Source organism: Acomys russatus, chromosome 28, assembly GCF_903995435.1.
Source record: "Acomys russatus chromosome 28, mAcoRus1.1, whole genome shotgun sequence".
Classification (NCBI taxonomy): domain Eukaryota; kingdom Metazoa; phylum Chordata; class Mammalia; order Rodentia; family Muridae; genus Acomys; species Acomys russatus.
This window is the reverse complement of record NC_067164.1, coordinates 37,022,734-37,041,824: the sequence shown is the minus strand read 5'-3', so window position 1 is coordinate 37,041,824 and position 19,091 is coordinate 37,022,734. Positions and strand designations below refer to the sequence as shown.

General features: G+C 44.0%; 1 protein-coding gene across 2 annotated transcripts in view; it reads right to left on the bottom strand.

Moving 5' to 3' along the window:
• The window catches only part of Sarnp (SAP domain containing ribonucleoprotein), a 54,193-nt gene extending 35,128 nt beyond the window's left edge, over positions 1-19,065 (bottom strand). Inside the window, exons 1-5 of one of the 2 annotated variants that reach the window (XM_051170682.1) lie at positions 18,902-18,967; positions 16,440-16,492; positions 9,331-9,430; positions 3,665-3,711; positions 2,349-2,416 (exon numbers count right to left, since the gene is read on the bottom strand). In XM_051170682.1, the coding sequence (XP_051026639.1) occupies positions 2,349-2,350 (2 nt within the window). In that variant the 5' untranslated portion in view covers positions 2,351-2,416; positions 3,665-3,711; positions 9,331-9,430; positions 16,440-16,492; positions 18,902-18,967. Of the gene's footprint in view, positions 1-2,348; positions 2,417-3,664; positions 3,712-9,330; positions 9,431-16,439; positions 16,493-18,901 lie in introns of both variants that reach the window. The other variant, XM_051170681.1, reaches the window with a different exon arrangement.
• Positions 19,066-19,091: the final 26 nt, after the last annotated feature.

Here is a 19,091-nt window from a genome sequence, read left to right as displayed (position 1 = left end):
CCAGAAGACTAGAGCAGATTGCTGAGCTGGTCTGAGGCCAAGCGGAGCAATTCTGGGCCAACAGAGAAGCCAGATTAAGTAAGTCCACTGGGAGAAGAGTTTGGGCCAGAACAGCTGAGGTGAACCAGCCAGCTCAGAAAGAACAAATGAGCTTATTAAGCAGTAAGTCTCAGAGGCGAAAACATTCTAGGCCTAGGATAGCATGTATGAAGACTAGGAGCTTCCAGAACTAGGCCTAGGCCAGCAGGAGGTAGTAAACTTCTGAGACAACAATTGAAGCAGGCAAATAAAAGATACCTTACATTTGCATATGTGTGTGTGGTGCCTGCAAAGGCCAAAAGAGGGCACTGGATTCCCTGGAACTGGAACCACACAAGTTGTGAGCTCCTATGTGGGTACAGAGAAACAAACCCAGGTCTTCTGTAAGAGTAATATGTATTCTTATGTAAAACTATAACCTATTTGTGCAATTTTTTTTTTCCGAGAAGGGTTTCTCTGTGTAGTCCTGGCTATTCTGGACTCACTTTGTACACCAGGCTGACCTCAAATTCACAGGGATCCACTTGCCTCTGCCTCCTGAGTGCTGGGATTAAAGGGGTGTGCCACTACACCTGGTGTAACATGTATTCTTAACCTCTGATCATCTCTTCAGCCCATAAGCTTTCTATTTTGGTTTTTTAATTTCTTTAACTTATTTTTTTATTTTATGTGCACTGGTGGTTTGCCTGCATGTATATCTATGTGAGGATGTCAGATCCCCAGGAATTGGAGTTACAGACAGTTGTGAGCTGCCACACAGTGCTGAGAATTGAACCCAGATCTTCTGAAAGAGCAGCCAGTGCTTTTAGCCGCTGAGCCATCTCACCAGCCTCTATTTTAGTTTTCCTTTGTGTTTGGGTTTTTTGCGACGTAAGAGATCTAATTCAGGATCTTCACCACTAGGCTACATCTCCAGCCCCTTCATTTGCAATTTATATCCTCATCTACGTACTGTTTGACACCCTGCATCAGCCCTGGGCCATCTCTTTGTAGGTGTTTCACCTTTTTAAGGTTTGGGTCCATTCCAGCTACCCTGAAAGTGGAGAATTAAACACAAGGCCATACACATGTTAAGGAAGCACTCTACCACTGACCTGTATTGCCAGGCTTATTCGCTGCCCCTTTGATAATGAAACACATCTAACAAAACACCTGTAATACACACACTCAGTAGGCAGGAGAAAGGGGACTCTGAGTTCTATGCCTTGCTGAGCTACATAGAAGGTCCAGTCACAAAACTAATGACACCACTATAAAAAATAAAATGGTAGGACTCTACCATGCCTAATGTCCCAAAGTACAAAATGGCTAAAGAAAATCTGTGGAAGGAGCCCCCAATAAAAATGTTTATGATTAAGCTGGGTGTGGTGGCGGACGCCTTTAATCCCAACACTTGGGAAGCAGAGGCAGGAGGATCGAGGCCAGCCTGGTCTACAAAGTGAGTCCAGGACAGCCAAGACTACACAGAGAGACCCTGTCTCGAAAAACCACACACACAAAAAAAGTTTACAATTAACATTGTAGGATAATTTAAACAAATCAAGACATACTTTCTACTCCAATATTTTGTCTTCTTTTCCTCCACTGCAAATCATAAATCACTGAGGGATCTTACCCAAGATGCAGCGTCTGCCAACATCTCCTTCTAACAAAACTCCTTATACAAAATTTCACACTTTTCTGAAGGCTAATGTTAAAAGACTTTATAGAGATTTACACTGCATAGGGAATCATAGATCCTAACCCAATAATCTATTATGGTGGCGCACAAAAGAACAAAGGCTAGGAGAACCAAACCACGCCTGTATTGACGTTAACCTGATTCTAATTACCTAATAAATAACTCACGAGAAAAAATGGTTTTCGTCACTGGAAACATATTTAACACAGATCTTTCCAAAAATATCTGACTTTCTCAGAAATGAGAAGGCCAGTGGGAATGTGTAACAAGTACACAGAATGAACCCTAAACCCGTGTTTTTAAGGACTGCCTGACATGCTAAGGGTCCGTTATTTAATGCTTGCCATACGAGCTTGAAGAACTGATCTCCTGTGAAAAGGACAGGTGGGAGGCTGGGGCTCACTGACGAACCGCTCTAATCAAACAGGAAAGCTCTACGCCAGAGAGGAACCTTGTCTCCAAAACTAGGTGGAGCTGGGCTTAGCAGCGAACATCTTTAATCCCAGTACTTGGAAGGTAGAGGTAGGTGGTCTGTCAATTTGAGGCCTGCCTGGTTCCAGGGCAGCCAAGGCTACACAGAGAAACCTTGGCAGGGAGGGGATAAAGATTATTAAAAAGTGATTATTACATATCAACAGCTTTTTCAGGAGGTTCCTCTTCTTTAACAGGCAGTTCTATGGGCTTTGGTTCTTCTTCCTAAAACCAAATGAAACAACATGGTTACTCTCAGCACTCAGGAGGCAAAGGCAGGCAGATCGATCTCTAAATTCAAGGCCAGCCTGGTCTACAGAGCAAGTCCCAGGACAGCCAGAGCTACACAGAGAAACCGTGACTCAAAAACAACAACAACAACAACAACAACAAAAAACCCACCACATATCCATAAGGGGTTCTAGAGATGGCTCAGCACTTAAGAGTGCACACTGTTCTTCAGAGGACCTAAGCTCAATTCCCAGCACCCATTTCAGGCTGCTCATAACTGCCTCTAACTCCAGCTCCAGGGGATCTGACGCCGCTAGCCTCCACAGGTGCTGTACTCACATGTACATAACATACTCACACATAGATACATAATAAAAAATAAAATAAAATCTCAAAGAATTTTTAAGAACAGAATACCCATTAAAGCCAGCAAGATGGCTGAAGTCAGTGCTGATCTGTAGCCCAGCATCCCACAGCAAGGTAGATAGCTGAGACAAGAGAAGCTTCTGGACACTCAAGGGTTAGCTAGCCTGGAGTATACAGCTCAGCAGAAAACAATGAAAGAAAACCCTGACTTAAACAAGGTGTAAAGAAAAAACTAACTCCAGAAAAATTGTCAACTCAATATGCTTGAGCCCAATATTTCATACACTTAAACATGCAATTTGTTTCCCATTAAAAACAGCAACAACAGGGCTGGAGAGATGGCTCAGAGGTTAAGAACACTGACTGTTCTTCCAGGGGTCCTGAGTTCAATTCCCAGCAACCACATGGTGGCTCACAGCCATCTGTAACATGATCTGGTGCCCTCTTCTGGCCTGCAGGTGTATATGCAGGCACAGCACTATATACATAATAAATAAATAAATAAATAAATCTTTAAAAAACAAAACAAAACAAAACAAAAAAACAGCAACAACAAAAATACCCATTTTAGAAGAGGATAAGCTGGGCATGGCAGCACTCAGGAGGTGGGAATAGAAAGAGCTGAAAGCTCAGGTCATCCTCAGCTATACAGTGTATCTGATGCCAGCCTGGGCTGTAAGACCCTAGCTCAAAAACCTTAGTTAAATTCTATTAGGAAAATAAAGGAATACCCACTGAACAGACACCATGAACTCCAAAATGAGCCAGCCTCTGACCCCTCTCGGGCTTCTAAGGACTGAAGTGACACAGGAGACAACCCAGGCAAAGCAGTGACAGACATATTGTCAGGCTGGTGACTGACCTCTCCCAACTCACCTCCGTTTCATCTCCCAGGACGTCTTCTTCATTTGCTTCCTCTTCAGCTAAAGAACATTAAAATACTCAGGTCAAGCCTTGCTATAAAACCACCTTGATCACTGTAGTAAACTTCCTTGCTTTCCCAAAATAAAACTCAATAATTAAGGTAGAACCAATCCTTGTAAAATAAGCCACATTTAGAGAAGATAAGTAGAGAAGATAATGTTAGTATAAAAGTAAACTCTACCTGACTGAATAGCTAAATGCAATTAGGTTGCAAATAAGACACAGTATAAAATTACTTTTAAAACTAATTGGGGCTGGGGCTCAGAGATTAAGAGCACTGTCTGTTCTTCAAGAGGTCCTGAATTCAATCCCCAGCAACCACATGGTGGCTCACAACTATCTATATTGGATCTGATGCCCTCTTCTGACATGCAGGTGTACATATAGACAGAGCACTCATATATATGTAAAATAAATAAATAAATCTTAAAAAAGAAAATAATTAGGACAAGGTATGGTGGTACACGCCCTGTAATCCCAGCATTTGGGAGACTACAGAGGCCAGCTTGAGCCATATAACACTGTCTCAGACAGCAACAACAGAAGAAGGTACATGTGTGTATGCATGCTCAGCTCAAGTCCCGGAACCCACAAAAGAAGCCAAGCACCATGGTGAGCCCTTGTAATAGCAGGGCTGGAGCCCGGCAGAGGCAGATGTTTAAAGGTGGATGGCTCCTAAGAACAGTGCCCACAGTTGACTCTGGGGAGCAGGAGGGAGGGAGGGAGACAGGGTTACAGAATGATGAAGAAAATATCTTTGAGATGGTAGAAGGATAGAAAGACAGCTCAGGCTTTAATGGCTCAAAAGCAAAAACACCATGAGGTTTAGTAGTAGGGAAGAATCTCTTTAAGAAATAGGCAAACACGGGGCCGGGCATGGTGGTGCACGCCTTTAATCCCAGCACTCGGGAGGCAGAGGCAGGCAGAGTTCTGTGTTCGAGGCCAGCCTGGTCTACAAAGTGAATCCAGGACAGCCAAGGCTACACAGAGAAACCCTGTCTCGAGAAACCAACCAAACTAAACAAGGTAGGCAGGCACAGTGTCCCACGTGGTAATTATAGCACTTATGGAGAAAGAAGAAACCTATAGAATTAGGAACAGAGACAGCACTTAGACTTTCTTCGTGGAGAAAAGCCAACAAATTAGCAAAACTAGACGGCTTGATAGCATAATGTCACATATAGGTTTCTAGAGACAAAAGAACCCTGAATGGGCTAGAGAAACAGCTCAGTGGTTAAGCGCACTTGCAGAGCTCCTGGGTTTGGTTCCCAGCCACATGACCACTCACAACCACCCATATTTTTTCTTTTTTCAAGACAGAGCTTCTCTGTGTAACAGCCCTGACTGTCCTGGAACTCCTGTTGTACATGAGGCTGGCCTTAAAATCAAAGAGATATGCCTGCCAATGCCTCCGGAGTACTGGAATTAAAGGTGAGCACCACCATGCCCAGCTTCAACTACACATCTTTAACTCCAGTTCTGGGAATCCAATGTCCTCTTCTGGCCTCCTCAGACACTAGGCACATACCCACACAAACAAAATAAAAATAAAACTTTTAAAAAATTATTCTTTTAATCTTGATAGAATAATGCCAAATATAGGCTTTAATCTTTTTAAAAATGTATATGGCTGTCTTTGCCTGCACATGTATGCAGTATCCTTGGGGGCCAGAAGAGGGCATCATACTCCCCCAGGCCTGGAGTTACAAATGACTGGAAACTGCCATGTGGGTGTTGGGTCCTCTACAAAAGCAGCTAGTGCTTTTTTTGTTTGTTTTGCTGTTGTTGCTGTTTTTGGTTTTTTGCAACAGGGTTTCTCTGTGTAGCCTTAGCTGCCCTGGACTCACTCTGTAGACCAGGCTGGCCTCCAACTCAGAGATCTGCCTGTCTCTGCTTCCCATGTGCTGGGATTAAAGGCGTGCACCACCACCACCTGGCTACAGCTGGTGCTCTGAATAGGTGAGCCAACTCTCTAGCCCCAAATCAAATCTTTTTAAATAGCTTTTGTTTGTTTGTTTGTTTGTTGTAAAAGAAAAGAAGTGTGGTGTCTTATTGAAGAATATAGATTTACAGGGCAATTCTAGGAAGCAACTTGGCAGTGCTAAGTCACAGTAAGTATTTATGCATTTGTGACTATACAGTAATTATAATCCTAATCTGGGCATATATTATATAGTCTTACAGGCAAATAGAGAAGAAAAGTAGTTTACAAAAGAATTATCATAATCTTAACAATGTATGTAATACAACACTATATACATGGTTACAGACTAACAGTACTAAATCACACAGGGCTGGCAGCACCCAGACGGTGCGATGGCTCACACGCTGGCTACTAACCTCAAGAGCAAGAGTTCAATCCCCGGGGTGCACACAGTCAATGGAGGAGAGGACTGACCCTGAGTTGTCACCTGACTTCTGAGATGTAGAGCATGGCAGGTGCACATATACACAAACACACCACAGAGATAAGTGTAATAAAAATCTTAAACAAAACCAAAAACTGTGGTTGCTATATAGCGCAGAATGCAATTCTAGAAATGGGACCAATAAAGCAAAAGAACACAAAACCCCTGCCACACATACAAATCTTGGTTCATTTTTGTGTGTGGGTGTTGTGCAAGTGTATACGCAGGTGAATACAACCATGTATGTATGTGGGGTCCAGAAGAGGTTAAGTACCCTGCTCTAATATGCCCAGTCTCAGACCCTGGAGTCAGGGTCTCTCACTGAGCCTGAGCTCCCCAGCCATACAGCTCCCAGGTTCAGCGCACTGCCACTCCCCAGGGCTGAGGTGGCAGGCATGCGTGGTTACCTGGGGTTGGGAGCCCAAACTCAGGTCCACATGCTTATGCAGCAGGAGCCTTTACCCATTAGGCCATTTCCCCAGGTCCCCTATATACAACTTGAAAAAGTAATAATTAGAGAACAAGGTGAGACATAAAGCAAGACTATGAATTACCTGCTTTATGAATTACTTCCTGCATTACCAATTACAGAAAGTAAGCAAGCTATCGTCCTATTTGCAGGCCGTAAGCTGCCCTGCTCCGCTCCTCTCCCTTACACCTTTGAAATGGGGTGTGACACTGAACCTGGGACTAGTCTGGTGGAAGGAAGCTTACGGAGACCTCCTACCTTCACCACCCACAGCACCCATAGGCTCGTGAGACCATGTCCAGCTTTTTACATGGGTGCTGGGATTCAAACCCAGGTCCTCAAGCTTACACAGCACTGCCCTTACCTACTGTGCCATCTCCAGCCCCGAAACATACCTGGGATATACCAAATACCTAAGAGCACTGAAAGGAAGGGAAACGACCAACAGGAGTAAAAGAGAATGAGTAAAAATTAGAGCAATGTGTACAAATGGGGTGATAACATGCACCTTACACAAAGGGGACTACTTATCTTTAAGGCAGAATTAGGGGATATGAGGTCTAGGAGGAACCAGAGGGTGCCTAGTTTAAGGATGTCAAGAGTGCAGACACTTGTCTCTGACACTGTGAAGGATAAGCAAGCCCTTAGCTATGTTAATAGTGACTGTCCAAACACATTTAACAAACCTTTTCACAAGACAAATTAAAACTAAAGCCTTCAAAACCCTTAAACGAGTGATAGTATTATAATTTTTTAAGGTATAATTTCACCAAGTTGCTCAATTGGGTCTCAAATTTTGATTCTGGTCTCAGGCTCCTAAGCAGCCGGGGTTATATAACTGGTCAGCTTTTTAAGATGTGTTTTTTTTTTTTTGCGGGGGGGGGGGGGGGGGTTGGTGTGGTTTTTTGTTTTGTTTTTGCTTTTCAAGACAGCATTTTTCTAACAGCTCTGGCTATCCTGGAACTCCCTCTGTAGACCAGACTAGCCTCAAACTCAGATACCCACTTGCTCTGCCTCCCAAGTGCTGGGATTAAAGGCATGCAACACCACCACCCAGCAATTTTTTATTTTTATTTATTTTTGATTTTTTGATTTTTTTTGAGACAGGGTTTCTCTGTGTAGCCTTGGCTGTCCTGGACTCCCTCTGTAGACCAGGCTGGCCTTGAACTCACAGAAATCCACCTGCCCCTGCCTCCTGAGTGCTGGAATTAAAGGTATACACCACCACCACCCAGCAACTTTTAAAATACGTAGTTATCTTATTTTGTATGTATGAGTGTTTTGCCTGCATGTTGTGCATATGCATCCTGTGCAGAAGAGGCCATCAGATCCCCTGGGACTGGAGCTACAGATAGTGGCGAGCCACCATGTGGGCACTTGGAATTGAACCCAGGTCCTCTGAAAGAACAACAAATGTTCTAAACCACTAAGACATCTTTCTAGCCCTATCATGCTGAATTTTTTTCCCCTGAGACAAGGTTTCTTTGTGTAGCCATGGCTGCCCTGGACTCGCTTTGAAGACAATCCGCCTGCCTCTGCCTCCCCAAGTGCTAGGAATACAGGTACACACCACCGTACCTGGCTAAGCATGTTGATTTTTTAAATAACATGCTTAAATATTCACAGCCAGGTACGCAACATGACAAGATCCTATCTCTTTGGTATAAAACAAGTAATTTTTTTGTTTGTCTTCTTTTGTTTTATTTTTCAAAACAGGGTTTCTCTCTGTAGCCTTACCTGTCCTGGACTTGCTTTGTAAAACATGTTGGCCTTGAACTCACAGAGATCCACCTGCCTCTGCCTCCCAAGTGCTGGGATTAAAGGCGTGCGCCACCACGCCCGGCACACAAATAATATTTTAACATATACACATATGTATGTATACACACACATAAAGAGTTTTGTTTTGTTTTAGTCAGGGTCTTACTATGTAGCACTGCCTAACCTAGAACTCACTCTGTAGCCTCGACTGACCTCAAAGACCTGGTTCTAGGCCTCAGGCAATTAGGTAATGAATTATAGGGGTGTGTAACCACATCCAACTCAGCCCAACAGTATTTTTTTGTTGGAGGTGGTGATTTTTCGTTTTGGAGATTGACTCTTACTTTGTAAATCAGATTGGCCTTGAACCTGAAGAGATTCTTCTGCCTCTGCCTCCCAAGAGCAAGAATTAAAGCCATGGGCCACCATGGCCATCTCTAAAAGCTTCTCGCTTTTCTTTCTTTCTTTTCTTTTCTTTCTGTCTTTCATTCACTTGGTTTGTTGGTTTTTTGTTTGTTTTTTTTTAATATTTATTTATTTTATGTGAGTGCTTTGCCTGCATGTAACACCTACATGCCAGAAGAGGGCATCAGATCACATTACAGACGGTTGTTGAGGCACCATGTGTTAGCTGGGAATTGAACTCAGGACCTCTGGAAGAGCAGTCAGTGCTCTTAATCGCTGAGCCATCTCTCCAGCCCATTGGTTTTTTGAGACAGGGTTTCTCTGTGTAGCCCTGGCCGTCCTGGACTTGCTCTGTAGACCAGGCTGGCCTCGAACTCACAGCGATCCACCTGCCTCTGCCTCCCAGTGCTGGGATCACAGGCGTGCGCCACCATGGCCAACTCTAAAAGTGTTCTTGATGTTGTTAATTTAGACCTTACAATACCAATCACCTAAGAAAAGAATAGATCTTCTACGTGTCGGAACTTGACCCTCAATGCTTCCCTCATATCATGTTCCCTCCACAGAGTACTCACCGTGTTCTTCAAGATACGCCTGGAGCCTATTGATAAGATCTTGCTTTATTCCCTTGGTCTCTAAACCACGAGCAAGACATTCTTGCTTTAGTTCAGCAAGCTGAGAAGAAAAAAAAAAACACACACACACACACAACTTTTTTATTCCTATGAATGAAAAGATGTGATTCTCATAAAAGAGAAGATGATGATGATGGATAATTCCTAAATGCCAAGTACTATCACTGACCAAGACTCTGAGTCCACACACAAAAGTAGGTTACTTTTCCTTTAAAATCATCCAATATGCAATAGAACTTTCTAAAACCTCACACTTAAGTAAAACTATAATCTATTTGTGCAATTTTTTTTTCCAAGACAGGGTTTCTCTGTGTAGCCCTGGCTGTCCTCGAACTTACAGAGATCCCCCTGTCTCTGCCTCCCAAGTGCTGGGATTAAAGGCGTGTACCACCACCGCCCGACCTGTGCAATTATTTTAAAATAAGGGGACAGTTCTAAAATGTCAACAACATAGACAAGCGGTGGTGGTGCACGCCTTTAATCCTAGCACTCGAGAGGCAGAGGCAGGCGGATTTCTGTGAGTTCGAGGCCAGCCCGGGCTGCAGAGTGAGTTCTAGGACAGCCAAGGCTACACAGAGAAACCCTGTCTCAAAAAACAAAACAAAACAAAAAAAAAAAACAAAAAACAAAAAGAGAGAGAGAGAAAATCCAGTGTCCTAAAGACAGTCTCGCTATTATCTAGCTATGGTTTGGATATGGTATAAATGTGTCTTCGCAGCCCAGAGTTTTTGTGTCAGAAGCTTATCCAGTGTAGTGGTTCTGGGATTATTAAAAGGTAGAGCAGCATGACATAGTGCACACAATGTTAATCCTACCAGTTAGGAGGTGGAGGCAGAAGGATCAAGAATGCAAGGCCAGCAGAAAAACCCATCCCTAACCCCGAGAAAGTGGAGCTTGCTGGGTAGTACTTAGGTCATCAAAGGAGGCATCATCCTAGGAAGGAATTAATACAGTTCTCTTTAGGTTAATTCTCCCAACATCAGGTAAGAGTAAGACTGGCCAGGTATGGACCTACAATCCCAGCACCTAGGAAGTGCAGACAAGAAGGCCAGAGGTTCAACACCAGCAAAGGCCGCCTCTTATAGACAGCCCTACTCTAAGGAGACAGACCCTCCATACGTAAGCAGAAGGGACTAGTTGGGAAGAGGGTTAGTGGGGTCAGAAGAGAGCAGAAGAGGGTAGGGACCTAAATATGACTAAGTGCACTATGTACGTTTATAAAGACATCATATGAAACTTATTTTTATGCACAATTAATATATGCTAATAAAATGTTTCAAATGTTAACATATGAAAGAAGCCAGATAGGAAAAAAAATTGGAAATCCTACCTCACCAACATTACTTGTAAGGGACAGAGCACACCTGAAAAAAGCCCATACTATACAATGTAGGAGCACGTGCCTCCTACATAAATGACTTATAAGAAGGTGGTGACAATGGGGACCAGGGCTTTGGAGCCATGGACCTATCCCAGTCCTCTAACCCATTCCATTCTTAGGAGTGCCTTCCTTCTCCTTAACACTTCTGTCTTCTTTATAGAGTCTCCCCTCTATTTCTACCAGACACACAATTTTTAAATCAGTAAAAAATGTATACTTACCAATCTTACAGGCTATAGCCGTCTAGTGATGAGTAACGGACAGAACTATGGGAGAAGACATCCACATCAGGAGTCTCAAAATTGCCTGTAACTCCAGCTACAGGGAATTTAACAACCTCTTCTTTCCTCCTTGGGTCTCTCTGACTACCCACATCCACATGCACACGCCCAAACACAGATATGAGAGACTCCACCACAGTCTCAAGATGACTACCTAACAAGAGCTGAAAAAGACAACAATCCACACACTAAGGTGGGAGAGGGGCAAGTCCAGGGGCCTGAACACCACAAAGAACTACAAGCAGCTAAGGAATGCTCAGAGTTGGAAAAATAGTGCGCTCCAGCAAAGAGCATAACAACTGATTATCAATACCAAGTAGACATCCCTGAAAACATACATACAAGTGACATTATATAGACTGGGCAAGCTGTACTTATGTATTTAGGGGTGTGTGTGGAGAGAGAAAGATAAAGACAGAGAAAGAAAGATAGATACATAGATAGATATAAAATAGTTAATGAAAAAACAGGTCTCATTTGAAAAGGGGATATATGGCTATATTATAATCTCAAAAAATATTCTAAATTAAAAAAAGAAGGGTATAGCTCAGTAGAAGTGACTACTTGCTATAAATAAGGTCCTGGAATTGACCTGCAGCACCACATGCATAGACAGAGTGAGCCAGAAGTGCTGGCGCATGCCTGTATCCCAGGACTCAGGACAGAAGCTGAAGGATCAGAAAAGATCAAGGTTGTCCTCAGCTAGATAGATAGTGAGTTTAAGACCAGCCTGAGTTATATGAGACCCTGTCTCAAAAACAAACACAAATAAACAAAAATAAATAGGAGTGTATGTGAAAACTTCTATTTAAGATTCAAATCTCCAATCATGCAAAAACTCGATGAGGGCTGGGCCGATGGTTCAACAGGTCAAGACCCTTGCTGCCAAGCCTGATGAAGCGAGTTCCATCCCTGAGAGTCACATGACAAGGCTGTCCTGAGCTCCAGAGTGCTCTATACTGCCCATCAACACATAAACACACACACAATTTCTTTTTTTAATGAAGATTTGGCTCAACGGTTCTCCAAAAAAGAGAGCTAGAAGCTGGAGAGATGGCTCAGAAAGTAACAGTTCACTGTTCTTCCACAGGACCTAAATGTGGTTCCCAATGCCCATGTAGGGCAGCTCACAAATGCCTGTAACTCCAGAGCCAGGGGATCCAGTACCAGTTTCTTGTCTCTACAGGCACCTGCACATACATGGCATACATTCATATAAACACACGCATATGCACATAAATGAAGATCAAACTAAAGGCAGTCAGGTTTGATGACACATGTCTTTAATCCCAGCACTTAAGAGGCAGATAGATGCCAATGGATCTCTGTGAGCCAGTCTAGTCTACATAGAGTTTCAGGCCAGTCAGTATGACGTAGTGAGATGTTAAAGTAATTTTATTTTCCTGGCTCAATTGCTGTCTGGGAGGCTTATTGCTTCCTTCTGCTAACCTAAGCCTGGAAGCTCCTAGCCTTCGTACAATCTAACCTAGGCCTAGAATGTTTTTAGTCTCTGAAACTTACTGCTTAATAAGCTCACTTTTCTTTCTGAACTGGCTGGTTCAACTCAGCTGTTCTGGCTCAAACTCTTCTCCCAGCTGACTTATTTAATCTGGCTTCTCTCTTGGCCCAGAATTGTTCTGCTTGGCCTCAAACTAACTCAACAATTTGCTCTAATCTTCTGGATCCTTTTCATTGTCTGGTTCATTTGGTTTTTACCTCAGTTTTCTCTCTCTGCATCCCATCTCTCTATTACTGTCCTGGTAAGAACTGCCTCCTCTCTCTGAAAAACTGCCTCTTAAGTAGCTTCCCTTTCCACTCTCTTCTTGACCACCACACCTGGATCTAAGTTTTTCTTTACCTAATACTTGCTCTATACCAGGCTGGCCTTGAACTCAGATCTGTGTGCCTCTGTCTCCTGGATTAAAGGCATGCTTGTATTCCAGCCGGATCACAGACCTAGAAGATCTTGGTCTCTTGCCAGCCAGATCACATAGACCTACAAGAACTTTGGATATGATCTCTTGCCAGAGCAGCCATGTTCTGAACTAACATCCCTCTACAGTGAGGCCCTGTAAGAAAGTCTGTTGGGCTGGAGAGATGGCTTGGCAATAAGAAGACTCAGTGCTCTTACAGAGGCTCAGGCTCAGGTCCCAGCACATGACTCACAGCCATCTCTAACTCCAGCTCCAGGGGACCCACCTCCCTCTTCTGGCCCCCAAGGGCACTACACAAACATGGGGTACATATGTGCAGACAAACCACTCCTAGACATAACAGTAAATAGTAACAGCAAGCAAAAAGATAAGGACCTTAGGATTTTAGGGAAAGACGTTACCACCAAATTAGTGTGCATTATACATGGTTAAAATTATAGATCTTTGATAAACTATAGAATAGCCCTACTGGGATGGATACATACTCCTTAAAATACTTGTGTTTGTGTTCATGCTCATGTGTAGAGGTGTACACATACCATACCACAATGTAGAGATCAGAGGACAACACTGAATGTCTGTCTATACCTTACACCTTATTTGAGGCACTCCAGACTTACTGGCCTGAGAGCCTACAGGTGATTTCCCTGCCTCCCTTCTCATCACAGGAGGACTGAGATTGCAGACACACCTCTGTCAGCTTTTACACGGGTTTCAAGGATCTGAACTCAGATCATCAGGGTTGTGTGGCAAAGCACTTTTACCTGATGAGCTACTTATCTGGCCCCTTTTTTGAGACAAAATCTAAGGTAGCCCAAGCTTCCCTTAAACTCACAGGTTTTTGGTTTTTGGTTTTTTTTAAATATGTATTTATTTTGTATAGTGTTCTGCCTGCACACCAGAAGAAGGCACCAGATCTCATTTAGATGGTTATGAACCACCATGTGGTTGGCTGGGAATTGAACTCAGGACCTTTGGAAGAGCAGCCAGTGCTCTTAACCTCTGAGCCATCTCTCCAGCTCCTAACTTCATGTTTTTACGAATGACTTTGCGTGTTTATGCATACTGCCTCTACGCCCTGATACTGAACATTACATGTGTGCACCATCATAATAGGTTTTATACAATAATTTGAATTCAAATCTAGGACTTCTCATACACTAGGCAAGGACTCTAGCAACTGACCTACATTCCCAGCTCTTGTGATCACTATATATTTTTATTTTATAAAGCACAACATGTTAGGCCTGGCATGATGGTGCACACCTTTAATCCCAGCACTCGGGAGGCAGAGACAGGCGATCGCACCTAGACAGTCAAAGCAGTACACAGCTGTAAGCCCAGCACGCAAGCATGGTAGCTGGACGCTGAGAGAGGAGGAGGGGGAGGAGGGGGAGGAGGAGGGGGAAGAGGGGGGGAGGAGGGGGAAGAGGGGGGGAGGAGGGGGAAGAGGGAGGGAGGAGGGGAGAGGGAGGGAGGAGGGGGAAGATGGGGGGAGGAGGGGAGAGGGGGGAGGAGGGGGAGGAGAGACTAGCAGAGGTCATTACAAGGCCCTCTGAAGCAGGGAGACTGCTATAACACACACCTGACTGGGAAGTCTCTGCTCTACATGCTCAACACTGCCAGAATAACACAGTCATCACACCAGGCGCTTCCTCTCAAACTTTCTAAAGCTTCTCTACCCATTATACAGCTACAAGAAATAAAACTGCTGAAAGCCGGAGACATGACTGAGAACACCCGAGAGGTAATGGAGGAAAAGGGGTCATGAATCTCTCTCTCTCTCTCTCTCTCTCTCTCTCTCTCTCTCTCTCTCTCTCTCTCTCTCTCCATCTCCTCTCTCCTCCTTCTTCTCTCTCTCACACACACACACACACACACACACACACACACACACACTGCTTATACAACTTGCAAAGTCTCTTTCTGTCTGAGTTAAGATCACCATGAGTCTAGGATTAGTCTGAGATAGAGTGAAGCCCTATCTTAACACAAAAAGAGAGCTGCAGTTTGAAGCTGGCTCAGCAGGGCTGCCCACATAAAACCAGACAAGGCAGTGTGCAGCCCTAGCACTCCTACAGTGAGGTGGCGGCCAGACACTGAAGAATCCTCAGGAGCTAGGAGGCCTAAATCAACTCAAATAGGCACTGTGGAACAAGAGGCCCTATCTCAAACAGGCGCAGGTGAGGATGGACACTACAGGGTGTCCTCTGCCTTCCACAATTGTACATGCCTGCATTCATAAAAAGGAACAGGAAGACTCAACAACAACAAAAACATCACCCTTTCAACAGACTCCAATTACCCTACTTTGATAGCCACAGTTTTACCAACTTTCCAAACTCTGGCAACAATGTTTACATACTTCACATTTCCATAACATTTATTTTACTGTTCTTACCACTATAACGTATGTAATCTATACGTTTCTGGTTCTCTCCACTGTAGAGCTCCTTTTATCATGTTTGAATATAGATCTGGGTGCTATAGTTCAGGGCATCCTCAACCACACTGCAGTCTTTCCAACCAAGTCAGAACGACCTCACTGGCACAACATCTTCAGGAGTCTGCATTTGATATAGACTTACGTCTCAAAGCAGATGTTTTTGTCCTTCCTGCTTTAAAACCTATTCCTTTCCTCTCAACTAAAGTCCCCAATTTCTTTTTGTAAAAATGGGAAGACTTTTTTTGTTTTGAGGCAGGATCTTTCCATGTCACCCTGGCTGTCCTGGAACTCACTACATAGACCAAGCTGGCCTGGGATCACAGAGATTCACCTGCCTCTGCTTTCCAAGTGCTGGGCCCAGAGACATGCACTACTATGCTCAGCTTGGAAGGGCTTTTTGTTTGTTTGTTTTTCAGTGGCGGTGGTGGTGGTGGTGGTGGTGGTGGTGGTGGTGGTGGTGGAGGAGGAGGAGGAGGAGGAGGAGATGACAGTTGTTTTTCGAAAATGGGGTTTCTCTGTGTAGCCTTGGCTGTCCTAGAACTGCTCAGCAGACCACACTCAGAGATCTGCCTCCTGAGTGCTGGGATTAAAGAAGTATGCCACCACCCTCCTATTTGGGAAGAGACGTGTTTTATTTGGCATTAAAAACCCTAAATCAGCTAGGGGAGGTAGCATCTGCCTTTAGATCCAGCACTGGGAAACAGAGGCAAACAATCTCAGTGAGTTCTGGGACAGCCTAGGGTTCTAGGCCATTAACAGTGACATAGAAAGTCCCTGTCTCAAAAATAAATTAAATAAAATAAAAACTCTACGTCAATCCAAAAAGTTAGATTATTTACTCAAGGTCAGCACTAGCGCCTAACGCTGTCTTCAAAGCCAGAATTTGTGTGGGTTCTTAACCAAAGGTCCATGGACTGACTCCTCAGGGCTGCAAGGTAATTTTGTAGAGCTCCTTAAGTCGCATGCGGAGTACTGTACATGCTTTTTTCTGGGGAGAGGGTCCATACCTTTCATCAGAGTGTCAAAGATATCTGTGACCTCCAAAAGTTTAAGAAGTGCTCTAGAGAAAAAGCAAAGACAAGCAAATGTGGTTAAAGAGTAAGTCCCGCTTAGGCCTTAGGAGTGCCTCTTACGACTCTTAAGATTATATACCTGAAATCAGGTCAGAAAGCATTAGATAAAAGTGATTTATTCAATCAAATGCAAATTTATTGAACTGACAAATACTAATATGATGGAAGGAGGAACTCCTTAAACAAACACAATATCCATAAAGGAAAGTAATGGAACTAGTGACTTACTCCTGGATTTCAAAAGGGGAACAAACAAGAAAATATCAGATACCCCACTCACTTTTAATCTCTCTCACCTATAATTTTATTTTCTGTGTCTATTTTGTAATATGTGTAACAGTACAGAACTACATAACTTATACAAATAATATAGGCAGCTGCTCACTTTTCTTTACTTGTTCAAGTAATCATTAAAAAACCAATAACTAAAATAACATAAAAATCCACTAATGAAGCTGAGAGTCCAACAGTTAGGAAACATACCTGTTTTCAAAAGGTGATGTCACCTTAACAGACTAAATTACAGGGGCCTTTCCTACATACACTTCATTTACAGCTTTTAAAGAAGGAAAAAGTTCAGGTCCTCTTAGAAGAACAAGTTCTTTTAACCGTTAGGCCATCTCTTCAGACCCAATGAAGTTTTAAGAAAAAAAGAAGGGCTGGGCGTGGTGGCGCACGCCTTTAATCCCAGCACTCGGGAGGCAGAGGCAAGCAGATCACTGTGAGCTCAAGGCCAGCCTGGTCTACAAAGTGAGTCTAGGACAGCCAAGGCTACACAGAGAAACCCTGTCTCAAAAAAAGAAAAAAAGAAAGAAAAAAAAAAAAAAAAGAAAAGAAAAGAAAAGAAGAATTTTCAGGGCTGGAGAGATGGCTCAAAGGTTAATACCCACTGACTGTTCTTTCAGAGGACCTAGGTTCATTCTCAGCACACACACACCTGGAGACTAAAAACTGTATTCTGCAGGTACACAGACATTCATACAGACAAAATACCCATATACATAAAATAAGTAATAAAATCATCATAATCCAACAATTAACATAAATCTTTTTTTTTTTTTTAAAGTGGGCATGGTGGTGAATGCCTTTAAATCCCAACATTTGGGAGTTAGCAGTAGGGGGATCTCTGAGAGTTCCAGGCCAGCTAGAGCTACATTCGGAGATCCTGTCTCAATAAATAAATAATTGAAAGTAAGTCTTTAGTTTTCATTAAGTAAGTTTGATTTGTTCAGCGTTTTCAGGATAAGGTGACCAAAACAACTAATGGCAAAGCTACTTGTGATAACACAAACAATAACCAACAGTTTCTTAATTCTTCCTAAAACGAAGTATTGTCCTTTCTAAATATAAGATTACCAAAACTTACAACTCAAAACAGGTCCCGTGGTTCAGAATATCACCAAGAAATGACACCAAAGAGTGTTGGAGAGATGGTGAGCAGCGAAGAGCATTTCCTGCTCTTCTAGGGGACCCAAATTCTATTCCCAGAACCCACATTAGGCTGATCACAACGGCCTATAACCCCAGCTCCAGGGGTATCCAACGCCCTCTTCTAACCTCCGAAGAAATCACCACACATTCACAGACACACATAGGTAAATAACAAAATCATATCTTTAAAACAAAAACAAACAAACAAAAAAACCCGGTGACACCAAGAGACCCGGGGCCCTTCCTAGTGACCAGCGAGATCCTACCGTTTTCAAACATACTTCACAGTGTTTCCAATAGTACAGCGGTCCGTTCTCTCTCGAGCAGCATGGTCTCTCAGGAGGTAGCGCAGCACGCTGAGACCCTCCTGAGAAAACTCAGAACACTTTCAGGGCTAATGGCTCTCGTCGTTTTTCGGGCTCCCACCGGGACACCTATCTTAAGGCCTCTCCTCAGTTTCCAAACTGGAGCCCAGGGAGCTTAAGCCCCTCCAGTTAGGAGAATGGGGCGTATCCGGGCAAACATAGCAGAAATGCCAGCACACGCTACCTGCGGAGTCTCAGCTGGGGGACCCGGGAAGGGAACGCAGCAAGCTGGGAGGACCACATCCTTTTGGGTCCGCATGGGCACGGGGAAGGGCTACTGACGTAATGCGGGTCAAGTGAGAAAGGAGGCGGGTAAAAGACAGAAGGCGCTTCAGAGCGGGGCGCGGGGGAGAGTAACAGATAACAAAACAACGAGGAGAGAGGAAACAACAGGTGAAGACAGCAATAAACTCCTGACGGGAAACGGAGTTTAAGGTAGGCCTAAGAAGACGGGCACAAAACTACAACGGGAGCCAAGAAAGAAGTGTAAGCGCCTGGCGGGAAAACACGCAGAGGAAGGCGGCGCAGCACCCCTTCTTCCTCGTAGGTAGAAGTCAGGCTCCAGAAAAGCCCACCTCAGCCTTCCCCGCGTAACGGTACCTTCAGCTTGTGGAGCTCCACCGTCTCGGCCGCCATCTTGCTGCGCCTTACTCCCGCGGACCCCAGCGCGACCGCCGCCTCTAGGCGCCTAGGCCCCTCCAGCCAATCGCTATCGCTCTTACTCAGACTTCACACCAGCGGCTCTTCCCATAGGTCGGTGGCGGTGGCGCTCTCACGCCTCTTGGCCACG